Raw genomic sequence first — 15,985 nt, 5'->3', positions numbered from 1 at the left:
TTGGATTCTAGTCTATATAGCTTTCTTTGATTTTGTCTTTTTTCTGTAGTTTCCATGTTGCCTTTTTTTTTGCCTAGAATAATGTGGAAAAACTTCTCACACTTACTTTGGAGACTCTGGGGTCAAAGGAAGTGGCAAGGTGGTTGGTTTGGCTGCAGAACACAAAGGAGCATGGGTAATTATTGATCTAAGTATAACACTCATGGTAGAAGAGAACAGATCCACAAGTCTGCAACAATTAATCCCAAATTGGCTCAACAAATGCAAATATTACTACGAAAAAAGAAATAAAAAAAACACCCATTTCTAGTTAGAAAGCCTTACTATGGACACTATTGTACAGAGTATATCTTTTTTTAGATTGACCCCATTTAAAAAATTTATTCTCTTAGGATAGACTGTTCACTCTGTGAGGCAGGATGAAGTGATGGTACGTGTTTCACAGGTGTCTAGACACAGACACCACGCTCAAGACAACAAACAGATCGAAATGTAAAAAGACATACAGAGAGAGAGACGATGCCACAAACAAGACACATGACTGTGGGTGAGCCCCTCCCTAGACAATAAAGTCATAATCGCATGCACCAACAGCAGAGGAGGGGGGAGAAAAGAAAAACAAAAAGAAGGAAGAAAGGAGAGTCAAGGAAGCTTGTGCAGTTGCCCGAGGCTCTGGCCGGCTTGTGCTCCAGCTAAGAGAAGTGTGGCTTTAGTAGCGCGATTCTAGAGAGCAGCACCGGGGCTCTGAGTCTAAATGTACATATTCAGCACACTCAGCTCAATCAGCCAAAGATGATTCAAGGATTGGCTTTGCGAATACAAGACGTACAGTAGCAAGACATGGCTCACCCCTTTTCCCACCCCCTCCTTTGTTTTTTCAAAGACAAAAAAAAACCCCACTCATTTTTGAAAATTGAAAAGAGTGCCTCTGCGACTAGCAAAAAGCATTGGCGAGCAGGCTGTTTTGCTGTCATTGTTGTTGATGCCCTAACAATGACTTGTTAGATTCAAATTAGGACAGGGGGTTAGTCGTGAAATCAAACCGGGAAGTGGTTAGAGCAAGAGAGGGAGAAAAGAGAGCAGAGATAAGGCCAGTGGGGGGGATGCAGTTCATGATTACCTAACAATGGGTGGCCCTGGTCATCGGGGTGCTCGCTGAGTGCCTGCATGTGTGGGTGCCCTTGCCCTTGTATGATGCAGGGAGGGGTGGGTTCTGCAATGCTAGTATCTGGGAGGAGTGGGCTCGGTGGGCCCTGTGAGAGCACCGCTGCGGGGCTGCCCATGACATGGTCATCATCATCATCATCACCATCAACAACAACACCATCATTATCATCATCATCATCATCATCATGGTTAACATCCTCCCTGTAGCCCCCCTGGCTTGGCCACCCCAGATCTAGTCCAAAGGCCATGTCTAGCCCTGGATCTGGCTGGTTAACCCAGCTCTCTAGGTCAAAGGTGAGAGGTGACAACAGGGGCCTTGAATCAGGCTCCTCAGCTTGATTTACTCCCTTGTTTCTATCATCAGTGGTCCCTCTGAGCTCCTTCTCCTCCTTAACCTTAGAAAAAGCCCGGGCTGGACTCTCAGACCTCGCTGCTAATTTGCTCTTACTGCTCCGTAAAGGGGTAATGGGAGTATGCGGGAGGACACGGGCCTGATACTGAGCGGGCCTGTTTTTGGAGGTGAGCAGCTGGCTAAGTAACGGGTGCCCCGGCTTCTCGTCTCTTTTCTTTATAGTCACTGTGATGTGCCTATGTGGCGCACGGCTGGCACTGTTACTGTTGCTACGGCCTTGCCTGCCAAAGCCCTCACTAGCCTGAGTGGCGCCTGCAGCCTCTCGGCAATGCTCACAGCTGTGACTCGCCTCTCGGGGAGGGAGGGAATAAGAGTGCATATACCTAATAAACCTAGCGGCAGCCAGGCGGCCCGCATCGCCTGGCGGCCTTCCTTCTTCACTGGGCGGCCCGTGCTCCAGTTTGGGGCGGGCATGGCCGCAGGCGGAGCTTCTGTGGCCAACAGGGATAGTAGCACCCTCCGACTCCTCAAACCCGTCATCGTGAGCGCAACGCTGCCACTTCCCAGCCCCAAGACCAGCCATACTACACTCGCCTCCAGCCCGGCTCTCACCTCGCTGGTGTGGCGGCTGCTGCTGCTGCTGTTGATGAGACGGCACAGCCGGCTTCTTCTTGGAGGTGGTAGAGGAAGAGGAGGAAGAGGTGGAGGAGAGGGAGGAGAACGAGGAAGTGGATGACGAGGACGGTGAAGAGGAGGAAGAAGAGGCACCGAGACCCATGCCACTCTTGTCCCTGCTACTAGCACCCCCCCAGGCGCTCTTGGCTTCGCTGGCTTTGGCGTGGAGGAGGATGTCATCGGTGGCGGTTAGGTATTTCAGCAGCTCGGTGCAGGGCCGCCTCACCGGGCGGTTCTGTTGGCTGGAGCCCCCTCTTGCTTTGCCGTTCCAGGGGCTCTCCATCTGCGGAGGGACGAGCAGAGAGAGAGCGAATGACTTAGTTAGCTCCAATAAAAAGTTTTGCACAGTGCAGCTGATCTAGTTGCGAGAAATGTTAAGTATTTTATTTGGAACAAAAACAAAAGTAGAAAAGAGACGGAGGCATGGAGAGCCTAAGAGTGTGACTCAAACAGCTCGAGCGCAGTGGTTGCCCAACTGTCTAGGAGGCGATGGTGGGAGTGCTGTCCGCCCATCATTTTAATTGCGTGGCCCCCCGAGCGCCACCGCGCCACTCTGTACGCACACCACGTCCTCCGGGAGTCCTCATTCGCTCTGCTCCAGAAACGGATGACTCAAAGACACAGTATGAAAATAGACTCTGTGAAGAAGGGTTGACGCACTGCATGTGCAAACACGGTACGCAGAGCTAACATATGTCTGCGCCGCATTCACCACACAGTGAGATACAGATGTTCTTTACATTGTGATGATTTTGTGCATGCGTTAAGGCATAACAAATGCAGATTTCAGACAGTCCTACCGAGCAAGAGAACACAATTAAGTGCTATATGCTGATATGACACTGAATGCACAGTATGCCACATTCTGGCGTGAAATCCAAACGGGCGAGAGTGAAATAATCCCATTTTTTCATTTAGCAGAATTCACAAAACCTGTGATACTTACGCTGACTAAAATTAAATCTTAATCAAACCCACCCCTATAGAAAAACACTCTCTTCAGAGCCATCTAATGAGTACATCAAGTCTGATATTTTGATCTTGTCGTCTCAAGGCATCAATCTCGCCGCAAGAGCGCCTGTCGCTGCTTTTTTTTTTTTCTTTCTTCTTTTTTCCCGTCCTCCAACAGGCACCATACCAAGGCGGATAAGTGGTGGAGCTAATGAGACAACGGTGCCGACGCCTCGCCTGGAAAGCCCAACAGCAATCAGCCTGTTTTCATTACGAGATGGCCCCCTGGGACAGTAGACTGCTAGAGCAGAAGTCTAACATCTTCTAAAGGCGGCCACCAAAACAGGCAAAAAAAAAAAAAAAAAAGTGAGAAGGAGGGAGGGTGAGCAAGTAGCGAGAGAGAGCAAGAAAAGAGTGAGAGAGATAAACAAACACAAACAGGAAAAAACGTGTGTGCACGGGAGTGAAATCAACAGCGTGTGCGTGTGTGTGTGTGTGTGTGTGACTCCCTACCTTGACGACGGCAGGTGGTGGTCTGATCCGGTGGTTGCTGCTGGCTGCATGGTTCTGTGCCTTGCCACCTGTGTATTGATTATAGCTGAGCTGGGAGTTTGCGGGTGCCAGAAGGAGTTTCTTCAGCTGCGAATGGACCCAAACAGAACCAGAAAGGTGGGAGAGGAAGAAGGAGGAGGAGGAGGAGCGGGGAGTCAGCGTGGGTTATGCAAATGGCACCTTTTAATTCAATTCGACTTTATTTAAACAGTGCCAGTTTACGGCGGCAGTCATTTCAGAGCACTTTACATTGTAAGGTAAAAGATTTACAATGGCAGCCTTTCAGTTGCTTTCATTTTTTAACTCTGCAGTTAAAAAAAAGACTTCTTTTTTTTAACTTAAGTGCATGCTACGTGACATGAAAAGTCAAGCCTCTTTTTTTTTTCCAGTGCAGGTGTTTTTGTGTACACACCACTAGGCTTCTCTAATGTGATTGAATAAACACGCTCAGGCATTTGGCTAAAGGTCATTTGGAAGGGACCAGCATGGAATAAAATGGACTACAATGTCACATAACATAACGTTTTAGGTCAAAGCCTATAAGCTAGAGAAAAACCCAGATGGCACGGATGTGTGTAAAAATAACAGCACCAAGGTAGGCCGAGTTCTTATTTGTGGTGGTGGGGGTGTTTGCCAAAAGAGATGACACAGGGGGATTAGCCGAGACCCTGCTGAGAGCAGACGAGATGAGATAGATTTCCTTTTCCCCCCGACTTTCATTACGTCCCGGCTTGATTTCAGGGCCCGTGGCACTGTGTCAGCCGCAGTTGTCCCCAACCACAGCGTTCGTATCACTGAACTGGCGCCACGATAGCGCTGTTATGTAATTAGCGCTGAGCAGCAAACACACTGATCCTTTCCACTCATTTCCCTCCTACTTGCATCTGCATCCCTGCTTGCTGCGACTGCACATAAATGAACACATTGTGGCAAATACGGAGTGTGAAGTCAGGCAAACGTCACACAGACAAATGACCGCTACTGGGGTTCTGGTCTTGTTGAGAAGTCTTATCTGATGTGTGCTTTGGACTGCCAAAAACACAGCGTACGTGTGAGTACGTGCGAGACCGGAGGTCAGGTCTCGGGTATAACTCATGTCTGAACTGTAGGATGGTGCTGGTGTGAGAATCGTGATAAGGAAGAGCTGTAGCTGTTACCAGGGAAGGCTCCTCGGGCTCTGGGGTGCGCGGTGAGCCGTCGGGAGAGGAGGGACAGCTCTGGTCACTGGCATTGGTCACGTCCCCATCTGCCAGGGCCTCAAACGAAGGCAATCCGTCCTCATCCACCGGGATGCTGTCCAGGGTCTCTGTAAGCACTGCCAGCAAGTTGGCCTCATTTTCTTCATCTATCTTCTTAGGAGGGGGGGGGGGTAGAGGGGTGGAGAGGGGGGGGGGGGGGTAGGGGGTGGAGAGGGGGGAAGACAGAGACAAAAAAGAGAGGGGGGGGGGGAATGGGACATTTTAGTCAGAAGAAGAAGTTGCATCCCTTTTTCTTTATTTCGGGGAAGTAAAGGTGGTGGTTGGCTTTCATTGTTAATATAGAAAACATTTGTTTTTTCTCATTTTTTTATTTTTTATTTTTGTGCAGCAGCTGAGCTCACTGCGTTCTGGCAGCCTTTTTTACAAAAACACTAAAAACCCAAACAAAATTTGCCTCATGTGCATGTGAGTCAAGCCTGTCACTCATATTTTAAGCGAACAGCTTACTGGACCAAAATAATATCTCCCCCAAGAAACCCATTACCAACGCTGACAAGTAGCAAGTATCTGGGGGAAGACAGCAATGGGTTGGGGCAGGCTGTGGTATGGAGGGGTTTATGGTGTGTGTGTGTGTGTGTGTGTGTGTGTGTGGGTGGGTGTGGGTGTGTGTGTGTGTGGGTGGGTGGGTGGGGGGGGGGATAAAGGGAAACAATGCGCAGAAGTTCTCTTCTCTCTCTTCAGCCCACAGCTTCGAGAGTCGTCGCTTGCCGACAAGATGTTTGCGAGCGGCCCTCAGATAAGGAGAAATTACGACTCGCCAAAGCTAAATAAATCTGATTTATTTAAAATTGCTGGTGTGACAGGCTGACATTCACAATGGGAGGGAACTCAGCTTCAACACTTTGCTATAAATAAAGCTTGTTTTTGCTACTCGGACCCCTTTTTTGAAGTGCAGGAGAAGTTGTGCGCTCGCAGCTTATAAATGTGTGAGGAGTAAAGACAGAGAGATGAATGTATGGAGAAGGCCTTGAGATGGGGAGGGTGAGGTGTGAGCTGCCAGCTATTGACCGGGGATAATAACGGCATGCGTGTCGGGAAAAAAAAGACAGAAAAACAAAGAAAAAGGAGAACGTATATAGATCAATGTTAAGACTGAGAGTAATGCAGCTCACTTGACAAAGGGGAGCGTGTGAGTCCATGTGAGGAACGACTGTGTCTTTTCTCTCGCTCGCTCTCTTTTGCATTGACAAGTGACGACAGGAACTTAAGGTTCCAAGGCCATAAAAACCCCACGGGGCTTCGGGACAGCAGAGAGATAAACAGCCTCATCACCCTGGGACGTTCTGTGGCCAGCCCAACAAGAGCAAATCCCTTCAAGCACACGATAGGATTCACGTGGCTCGGCGATGGCACACGGCCATCATTACGCCTCTCAGATATCCACGCTGTTCCTCAGAAAAATCCCACATGCGCACGCTTCTATCTACCCTCACTTATTTAACACAATTACACACACAGCATGGACGCCGCTGTTTTGGATCTGCCGCCGAGATAGCGGCCATTTTAATGCCTCAACCCCCACCCTCCCCTCCTCCAATTTTCATTTACAGATGACACAGATATCTTGGACGTTCACTTAGCTAGCTAACAGTGAGGAAAACGTTAATCTGATGTTTATTGAGTAGATTTTCTCCTAACAACACGAACACTCAGTCATTATTAAAAAATGATAAAGGGGACATATTTCACAGAGATAACGCGGCGTAGGCTGGGGCTGTGCTGCATTGGCAAGCACATGCTTTGCAGGAAATTGCTCTGTATGGGGTGGCGTGCTGTTTAATTACTTTCAAGAAGCTTCAAAATCCACTGTGCTGGAACCCCCGCTCTATTGAAATGCTCACCGTTTTCCAGCATCCCAAGTTATTACCTGAGCACTAAGCGGATAGGTATTAACTGCTGATAAAGCCGGAGCCTTGGCTTAACCCAAACGCACATCCTAGCATGAGAAATTAAAATTTAGGAGCAATTTCAGATGATCAAAACCGAGTCTTTAATGAACTGGCCTTCTGGTTAGGCACTCATTAACCATTCAATCAATGCTCCGTTTAAGGCGTGGCTTTATTTGCCTCGCAAGAGCGACTTTAAACCAATAAATCTATATTGGGAAGAAAGTGCATTACATTAAATGTTGGGAGAGCTGTGCAGGCTTTGTTATGTCATGGTTTGAAAGGGATTGGGGCATTTCTGCAGACTCAAATGTAGTCCTGTTTAAAAAAAACACACACATACACACACAAAAAATCCTCCACCAATTGGCAGACTCCCACAGGCGCACTGTATCCCCAAAGATAACCCAGAAGGGACTCTCGTATTCTGTAAGAGACACTTGTGAAAACCCTGAGTCGTGACGATCATGCAACAGCCACTGCTGCGGCTCTAGTGGAGGCACTCATAGGCCAAGTGGGGATTTGAGAAACTGGGGTAAAGAGCAAACCTCTGCTCTGGAGAGAGAGAGAGGATGATCTAATGCCTCTGTCCACGAGGACGAGCTTTTCCACGCCAGCTTAAAGACCACACCTGGTGCACCAGAGTCAATCTACTGGCAGCGACTCTCTGGCCACTTGTTTATTTATAAACAAAGTCTCCATGTGGGTGGACCTCAGAAGCTATGGCACCCAAAGGCGGTAACACCAGCACAACCTAGCACCTCGCTGACGGCCCGCGTCCGCTTATATTGATTACTACAGCAGCTGCTGAGAGGGAAAAGAGGACAGAAAGAACAAAGAGAGGAGAGAAAAATTGTCTCGGCGGGAGCACTTTCTCGTCCATCCCGCTTAATGGACCTCACCGAATTAAAGAGATCTTAACAATCCTGGGCTAATTGTGGGATCACAATATATTAACCCCACTCCAATTCTAAAGGGTGCCGTTTTGCAGCAGTTTTATTCCAAATGCTTCAATTAGCCATAAAACATGCTGGCAAGTGCTGGCAGAGCTTCTCTTTACCCCCCGCTCCTCCTTCACCCCAGCCTCCCCCACGCTGGAGCAAAGAAAGCCAACTTCAGTTGTTCATTATTAGGTGAGGCCCTTTTGTTATCAGACAGGCTGTCTTTGAGATTGTCCTTGCCTTTAACTCTTTTATTGAGTTCTACAGCACAGCATTATGTTCCAGGAGATACTATTCACACGGGCTGATAACGGAAGGTGAAGGTGCTGCTTTAGACAAACACTCGCTCCTGCACGCCGGGGCAAATAGCCAAATTAAAATCTGCTAATTGCTTCCCGAGGATTCCACGCTTCTTAGCGAATTTGCCAGGGATCAAATTTTAACGGGGGCAATGGATGATTTACACGTTTAAGAAGAACCTAAAAGTGTTTTGAAAGTGCCAGAATGACAAACCTGGTGGCTGAGTAACATCGGGACGGGGTTTAGACGGGCTAAACAGCCCCTCCGCAATCTTAAATTGAGAAGCAGAACACGTGACAGACACTCTGGGTGCGCGAAGATAAAATATCTCCCATAAAATGGGTCATCTAGTATTTAAAGTGCTGTTTATTCTCGCTGCCTCTTCCTGCTCTTTCTTTCTGTAAATACAAGCACGCCAACCAGTTAGCGCAGACAGAAAACGTGCTTAATAAATTGGCCACAAAATTGGGTGGTAGGGTTAAAGCTACGCCCTGACAATTTAATTGCTTTGCTCCATCTCCATCTTTGTTCTCCCCACCACCTCCAACTCTGCTCCCTTCTCTGTCAGATTTCAAAAGCGTTCCCTTGGATGAGGTTAAGCTTGACACGGGCCAGACCTAATCATGGCACAATCAGAAACTGAAGGGTGTGTGTGTGTGCAGCATGTGGGGTTGTGGTATCAAGTCATCACATCTTGACTCTGCCAAGAGAAGCAGCCTTGGATTTGATAAACAAATAATGTCATTCTGTGTTATTACCCCCGGCCCCCAGATTTCAGAGGAAATAAATCAAAGTCAGGCTTGCCGTTAAGGCGTTAGTCAGGCCTGACACGTCGGCTGGTCACACAGGCACAACATATGGCAGCGGGGAAGGAGAGAGAAAGGAGAGGCAGGGAGGGTGAGGTACAACACGGCGCGCGGTGGAGAGACAAATCATGGCAGCCACCAGAGACGTCTGGTCATTTAGCATGAGCTTACTGAGATGGAGAGAGGGTGATTATGGCCTATACGGAGCGATGAAACCATACATAACACTGTTAAGTTCCTGTGAGTGTGTGTGCGCGCGTGGCCGTCTGCGCGAGCGAGGCGGCGGTGGCACACAGTCTGATGGTGTTCCAAATCATAAAACTAAATGTTAAACCTCAATTGTGGTCAGGGCTGTGAATGTTTCACGACATGTAGCTGTGAACTGAACACTCATGTCATTTTCCATGTGACTACAAAGTCAACAGAGCATCTCGTTATTTAGAAACCATTTCCAAAGCAAATGATCCTATGAAGTAGATATGGTGGCTCTACGTGTTCTGGACACACACCCAAAAAGAAAATAAAAAAAATCATAGTACTGGTAGTATAAAATCTTTTGCTTTCTAAATGGAGACAAGCTTGTCCAGGCACCAGGCAGCTGATTTTAGCCTTCCCCGTCCTACTTAGCTGTATTTCCATAACTGGTCTGGATAATCCTTTTTTATCGTGCACAAAGTCACTATTTTCCATTTAAACAAAAACGGCATCTCTGTAAATGAGACAGTGATGTCACAGGAGTCGACTGCTTAGATGCCAGATGCCTATCCGGGTTTAGAAGGCTACGTGAGTTATAAATCAGCGAGGAAACGGTTCGAGCCATCAATAAGGAACAGGATGTGTGTGCGCGCGCGGAGTTGATGCATCTCCGGGGAACCATTTGAGACTGTTACAGCACTATCAGATGAGTTGATGGGGGAATGAGAGAGGAAAAAGGGAAAGTGAAAAGAGGGGATATCTTTCTCTGTGTTTGTGTGTGTGTGAGACAGAGTGAGCCGAAGAGAGAAAGAGAACTCTTGTTACACTTTTTGACACAGGCCAGATCCGATTGTGACACCTACCCAAGGGATGTTAGCAGTGCTGTTCTTTCTGGTTCTGTGACGGGGGAAAAAAATCCTTTGACTGGTAACCTTGCTGCTCAAACTCACCACCTGAACTCTGTCACACATCTGCTGAGATCAGCTGTCACATGCCTTCAGACCCGTCAAGCCCTTTCTGTCTAACTTTGGGTCACGCGGTCTCGGGGTTTGTGCCTTTTCGCAGAAGCACACGTGACCCGGAAAGATTTGCAATCTTGCAAAAAAAAAAAAAAAAAAAAGCATCTCTAGAGACAATGCAAACTGCCGTCGAAACACATTATTTATGACACAACCGTAAAATAATCCAGTAACCTCTATCTAAACACGTCGTAAAACGCACGCACGCACGTCTACATATCACACATTCTCGCACAGCTAACCAAATAACAGCTCGCAGGAGGCTCCGGTCTGTCCCGGTACAGCCTCCCCATCTACAGTCCTGCCCCAAGCTGCTGTTGTTTTCCTTCTACAGCCATCCAACAGATGGTCCAAGCAACCGTTTGCTAACACCACCAAATCACACACCATCATAATGATTGGACACTCTTTTGTTTTGGCAGCTACCTCCCAATCGGCTTGGCATGTGGAAACACTGATTGCTGTGATTGCTCTGACTGTGCCTTGCTCTGACAGCCACAGCAGGAGGGAGAGCAAAACAGAGATTTGGAGCTTCAAATAAGGAATATTCAGCTAGATGCAGAGATGTGATGAGGAATGGTGCTTCTCTCTGCTTTTTGTCCCCCTTCTCTTCCTAATGGCATGCAAATAGCTATTTGCTTAAGTCAGCAGCTCTGAATGTGCACTACTAAGCAAGGGGCCTTTGAACCTACTGTTACACTGCTGATAATGTGTTGGAGGAACACAGGGAGGGGGGACAGAGTGAGCGCAGAGAGGGGCAGAAAAAAAAGAAGCAGACACAGTGTTTCCACTGTCCATCTTGCCGCTACATTTCCTGGCTGGAATGCAAATCTGTCATCGGCTGTCAAGTGCAGCTATTCATAAAACAATTACATACAAAGAGAATGCAGGCCACTTCAGTTCTGACATTTACACAGATTTGAGAACGAACCAGAGTTTGTTGTTTTTTTTCCCAAAGAAGACTCAATGTTATTATCCTCCGCTGACACCACCTTTAGACACACACGCACACACGCGCACCTTCACAATGCAGCTCCCTGACCTTTCGGGCCCTGCCGAGCCCATCGAGAGTTCGTGGCGTTTCATTTGTCATGGTAATGTCTTCCTCGGAAAGACGCCAACCCGAGGAGAACCAGGATGGAGTGGACAAGATATAGTCGTCTGCAGCGTTTTCAAACCACAAGACGCCTCGAGGTGTGCTCCTGTGTCACTATCCCGCTGAGCATCTTTGCGTGCGCGTGTTTGTACACACGACAGGGGACCCTATATCGGAAATTTATGGTAATTGAAAAAGGCCCAATCTTTCGGGAGGGGAAAAATGCAGTCAATTTGATTCCGCAGCGCAAAAAAAGGTCACCCTATTCAATTTGCACTCAATGCCATATGTGGCACGACAGGGAAACACCTGAAAGCAAACGATCTTATCGTGGCCTCGCAGGCTTCGCCACTTAACCGCCGCATAAAGCTATTTGCTGATTACTAAATAAACGCATTATCTTTCACTTTGATTTTTGCTTGTGCGCGCAAGCCGGCGCCTCGTCGCTTTTGGATTCAGGTAGAAAGCTGCCACAGCGGCGTGTGCGCCTCTTATCCGTGTCGTGACTTTGCGAGCGTGTTATCTGAGTGTTTCTTTCTTCTTCTTCTTCTTTTTTTTTTTTTGGCCTCGCACACTTTCCACTGCCATGTGTGTGCGGGCTGCACGTCTGGTCGAGCATGTAGGGCTGCACGAGCTCTCGCATGTTGGGTGAGCGGTAACAATGCGGGGGTGCGCCCATCTTTACAAGCAAAGAAATGAAGAAAACATCAAAGGAACGGTGCACGTAAGTCGATACAATCCCAACCCATCGATGTGAGGCAGGGATACGATGAGAAAGGATGAGGGGTTGGGAATGTGTGGGGGCATGAAAGCTCTCACGGTCTTTCTTTGTAGCTGCCAGCGCCGAATTCTGAGCTGAATTTCATCTTAATCTGGGATCTATTCTCTGTGGAATACTGATCATGTTGCCTTTTTGAATGGATAGGCTTTACATTTACATTTAGCCGAGCAGACCCGACACACCTGCACCCACTAGTAGAGTGCGTAACGTCTGCCAAACACAGAATGATCAATGGTCGTTGACCACTTGATGACAAGCGTCCAACACTCGAAATCCCTTCCCTATCTGCCCATCAAGTTATTATACAACAAAGCCCACAGCAATATGAAAAGAGGTTTGGCAAGCCAGTGTGTAGCCTGAAAATGGGTTTCTGGAAAGAGCTGATCAACAAGCAGACAATTTTAGAGCCGTTGACTTCCTGATGTCAACAGCACTATCATGGCAGACACATCCAGCAGATATATCCCAAATACACCACTTCACAAATTCACAAAACACATATTTTACAGTTAAATGGAGTCTGTTTTCAATGTGTTTGTGCCAAGTAATAATAATGCTTACACGTACATCGTAATTTTGAATTGAACACCTGCAACCCATAACCCCCATTCTTTTGGAGACACCCAGCCTGTTTCTACATCCATCTCTGACACAGCTAACCCCCCCGCGACTGACGTCTCCTTCTTAAGTCTCAGTCTAATCCAAATGACATTTTAATACGCTCAATTTTTGCTTTTCAAAAAGTCAAACAAAAAGCGGCGTTTTTCCCTCCGCGCTGACAAAATGTCTGCAAAAGCATCAGCTCCTACTGCAGCTACTGATTGGGCAGCAAGTGAGTCATCCAAGCATCGAGTCACTCATGCATCTGCAGAGCCTCCGAGAGCCTCTTGAACTATTTGAGGCCTGTGCAGACTTAAATGCTTCAGGAATAAGCTGGAGCTATGAGCATGCAGTGCACATAATAAAGCTCCTTTCAAATGGGGAGGGGTTTTTTTTCCTCTTTTTTTTCTCTTTTCCTCCAGCTTTTACAAACTGAGTCTCAAACAAGGGAAAACCTTCACATGTACAGTGCAAGACTGCAATAAGACACGGACAAATGCATTTACCTAAACTGTATACCAGCAACAACAAAACAGACGTTTATCAAAGAGCACTTTCTCTCATAAACACGGAAACTTGCTTTTATTTCATTACTAACCTGTCGTGCAAGTTCGTGTGGAAGTCGTGTTACAACCAGCAGAGCCTGACAGAATATGGCAGACTAACGGGGTAGAAGACTTCTACAACTGCTGGGTTTACCAGCATAAAAATATAAGCAGGCCTTTGCTGAAGACGGGCAGCAGCGTTTTGTCCAAAACTGACAGCGTTTCACCCCAAATCGAGGCGCGCACTGATTGAAGACTTGTCTCCATGCTGTTCCCCTCTTTCTCAGCATTTCTATATATATTTTCCCCCCATTCCACTCTGTTATTTTATATTGCTTTCTCATTACTGGCTAGTGCTTTCTCTCTTACCTTTGCTCATCTCTCCCTATCAGTCTGATCAGCTCATTTTATCTCTTTGCCCAGGAGGAGCCTGCACTTCCCGCCTTTGTTGCATTAGAGAAAGAGTATAAAAGCATTCCAGGAATCCCTGTTTATATATCTTCCTTCCACTCTAAAGTGTACACTGTTAAATAATACAAGGAAAGTTGGCCTTATCGCGCGGCATCAGCGTGACATGTTGCTGTGTGAGTGAGAGTATAAGTCGGTGGGTGGGGGGGTGGGGATTATTGGCTTAGTGTTTTGGCCAGGTTAAAGTGAAACAGCCCTGAAAGGCTCTTAGTGAAGATTACCCCACGTACTAAAAATAGTCATTTTCACCCAGTGCACACACACGCACACAGACACAGACACAGAGACAGGAAGCAAGTGTCTAACGTGATGTGTCTGGCCAGAAAAAAAACCCCCACTATCTGATCTTAGCATTGGGCGTCTCAATTCCACAAAGACACAAACACACACATGCACACACTGAAGGCTCCGCTCTGATGAGAGAGATGGGTATCCACTTGGGGCATGGGATCAGCTGGGGCAGGAACACCAAACCATGCCTCAATCAGCAGCAGTGGCCCAGTGGGAATATGTGTTGAGTGTGTGTGAGAGAGAGATGAGGGAAGGGGGGACTAGACAGGGAAGCCAAGCAGCCACCACCAGACCCAAAGATGTTCCCTTGCTTTTTTTCCAAACATTCCCTGTGGGGACTTTATTTTGGCTATATTCACCATTCTGCTTACTATCCTTTTATTTTTTTCCCTCCTCCTTTGCTCCCATCTCCCTTCCAGCCTTTCCTTCCAGAAGCGACTGTTGGGGGGCCAGAATATATTTGTTTAGCCACTGCTGCTCCAACTTGCCATGAGCCAGGGACAAATGCCTTGCCTTGGGAGTGAAAAGACAGAGAGCGGGAGAGAGGCGGAAAAGGGAGCCTACAGTGTTATGGGGCAGGCGGGTTGAGAGCTCTTGTTGTGGAGTGGATCTGACAGATGCTCCGAGATGACACAGGCTTGGACAACCCATGTCGGCATCTCTCTCTACTATACATCTGAGCCTATTTGTCTGCGCTCCCTCTCATTTATGTGTCTTGAAACGGAGCAGCACAGCAGAGCTGCGGGCCCGAAAGCCGCGGCTTGCCTTCAGCTCGACAGTGATGGAGGATTTCTTCCAGCAGACAGTGCAAACAATGTCTCGGCACAGTAAAACTGAAGGGAACTCGAGATGAGGAAAGTATGGTGTATTCTAATAAGACTCACTTGAGAAAATCATATTATACAGAGGAATATGATAATTCATACACCCTTTGCTGGAGCAGTGAACTGATGCGGGTGGTGTACTCTCAAATGTCAGCATAAATTTGCAAAATAAACGCAACCGGCATTCAGCAGGGAGTAGGAACAGGGACAATAAGGGTCTCTGCTGTGTGTGTGTGTGTGTGTGTGTGTGTGTGTGTATATGTGTGTGTGTGGGCGTGACAATTCCTCTCAGAGGGTCTATGGCTTTTTGTGCTTGTTCCTGTTTCAGCTCACAGGAGCTATAACGCCAACAAGTGTGTGAGCTAATCTGTGCTTACACAAGTAGGCAGGGCTGCTTGAGGAAAACATTTCATCACAGCATGTTTTATCAAAGCCTTCTAAAGATGACCCAATAAATCTAATCTGCCTTTACTTAAGAATAAGCGCCTGAGCATCTGTCCAATAAGGCAAAAACAAAACAAGACAAAGCACCATAATGCCTTTTGAAGGCGAGTGCCATCACATACACACACACACATTCTGAACACACAGCATCCTGTTGGAGTAATATAAAGAGTTTTCATATGTGACACGGACCACATGCATGCTCTCACAGCACGTCTCTGTATGATATCTGAATAATGCTTTAAGCCTCGGCTTCTTATTTTACTACATACTAAGCCCATAACATTTTACTTCCAATCCAGGGGCTTTCGTTCGGGCTGGCACAAGCCCAAGGCCCTCCTGGTCTATACGTTTTCACCATCCATCTGTCCCCATGCCTCTGCATCTGTCCTGTCATTTGCTGCTCTTTCCTCTTTGTTTCACTCTTTATCTCACCCTTGTCCTGTCTTTCCACCTGTCCATCTATCATAAGCGCATCTCACACGTATCGAGGTATAGGCAGCCCTGACATGCCAAAAGTTGCACTCGGAGCCAGTTTTCTTTCATAATAGCGCAGGCTGACTCGCAGCAGAGAACAGCTGTAAATGCCTTCCCATGCATACATGTGATGTGACCGTCCCACGTCCCTGAGGGACCGCCGCTAGGACGTCCACAGTGGAATTTGAATTAAGCCCAGACCAGTGTGACACATTTCCATCACTCAAACGGTTGACACGAAATCTGAGTAGAGACCTGTGGTTCCAAAGACACTGGGTCACACTTCTATGCTGTTATCTTTGGCAGTACATTGGGAACTTATTGGAGTAACTACCCCTCAACAACTGCAGCCCAAA

At 47.5% G+C, this 15,985-nt stretch overlaps 1 protein-coding gene across 4 annotated transcripts in view; it reads right to left on the bottom strand.

Moving 5' to 3' along the window:
* ppargc1a (peroxisome proliferator-activated receptor gamma, coactivator 1 alpha) overlaps window positions 1–15,985 on the bottom strand; it is a 310,846-nt gene that overhangs the window by 13,852 nt on the left and 281,009 nt on the right. For 3 of the 4 annotated variants that reach the window (XM_082527603.1, XM_082527605.1, XM_082527606.1), the window contains exons 3-6: window positions 4,855–5,049; window positions 3,659–3,784; window positions 1,121–2,477; window positions 107–152 (exon numbers count right to left, since the gene is read on the bottom strand). In XM_082527603.1, coding sequence (XP_082383729.1) covers window positions 107–152; window positions 1,121–2,477; window positions 3,659–3,784; window positions 4,855–5,049 — 1,724 coding nt within the window. The remainder of the gene's footprint in view (window positions 1–106; window positions 153–1,120; window positions 2,478–3,658; window positions 3,785–4,854; window positions 5,050–15,985) is intronic. The other variant, XM_082527604.1, reaches the window with a different exon arrangement.

The sequence above is a fragment of the Aulonocara stuartgranti genome (assembly GCF_965226115.1).
Source record: "Aulonocara stuartgranti genome assembly, chromosome: 3".
In the NCBI taxonomy this organism is placed as follows: domain Eukaryota; kingdom Metazoa; phylum Chordata; class Actinopteri; order Cichliformes; family Cichlidae; genus Aulonocara; species Aulonocara stuartgranti.
Note: the sequence above shows the minus strand (reverse complement) of the source record. Positions and strands in the feature narration are given on the sequence as shown.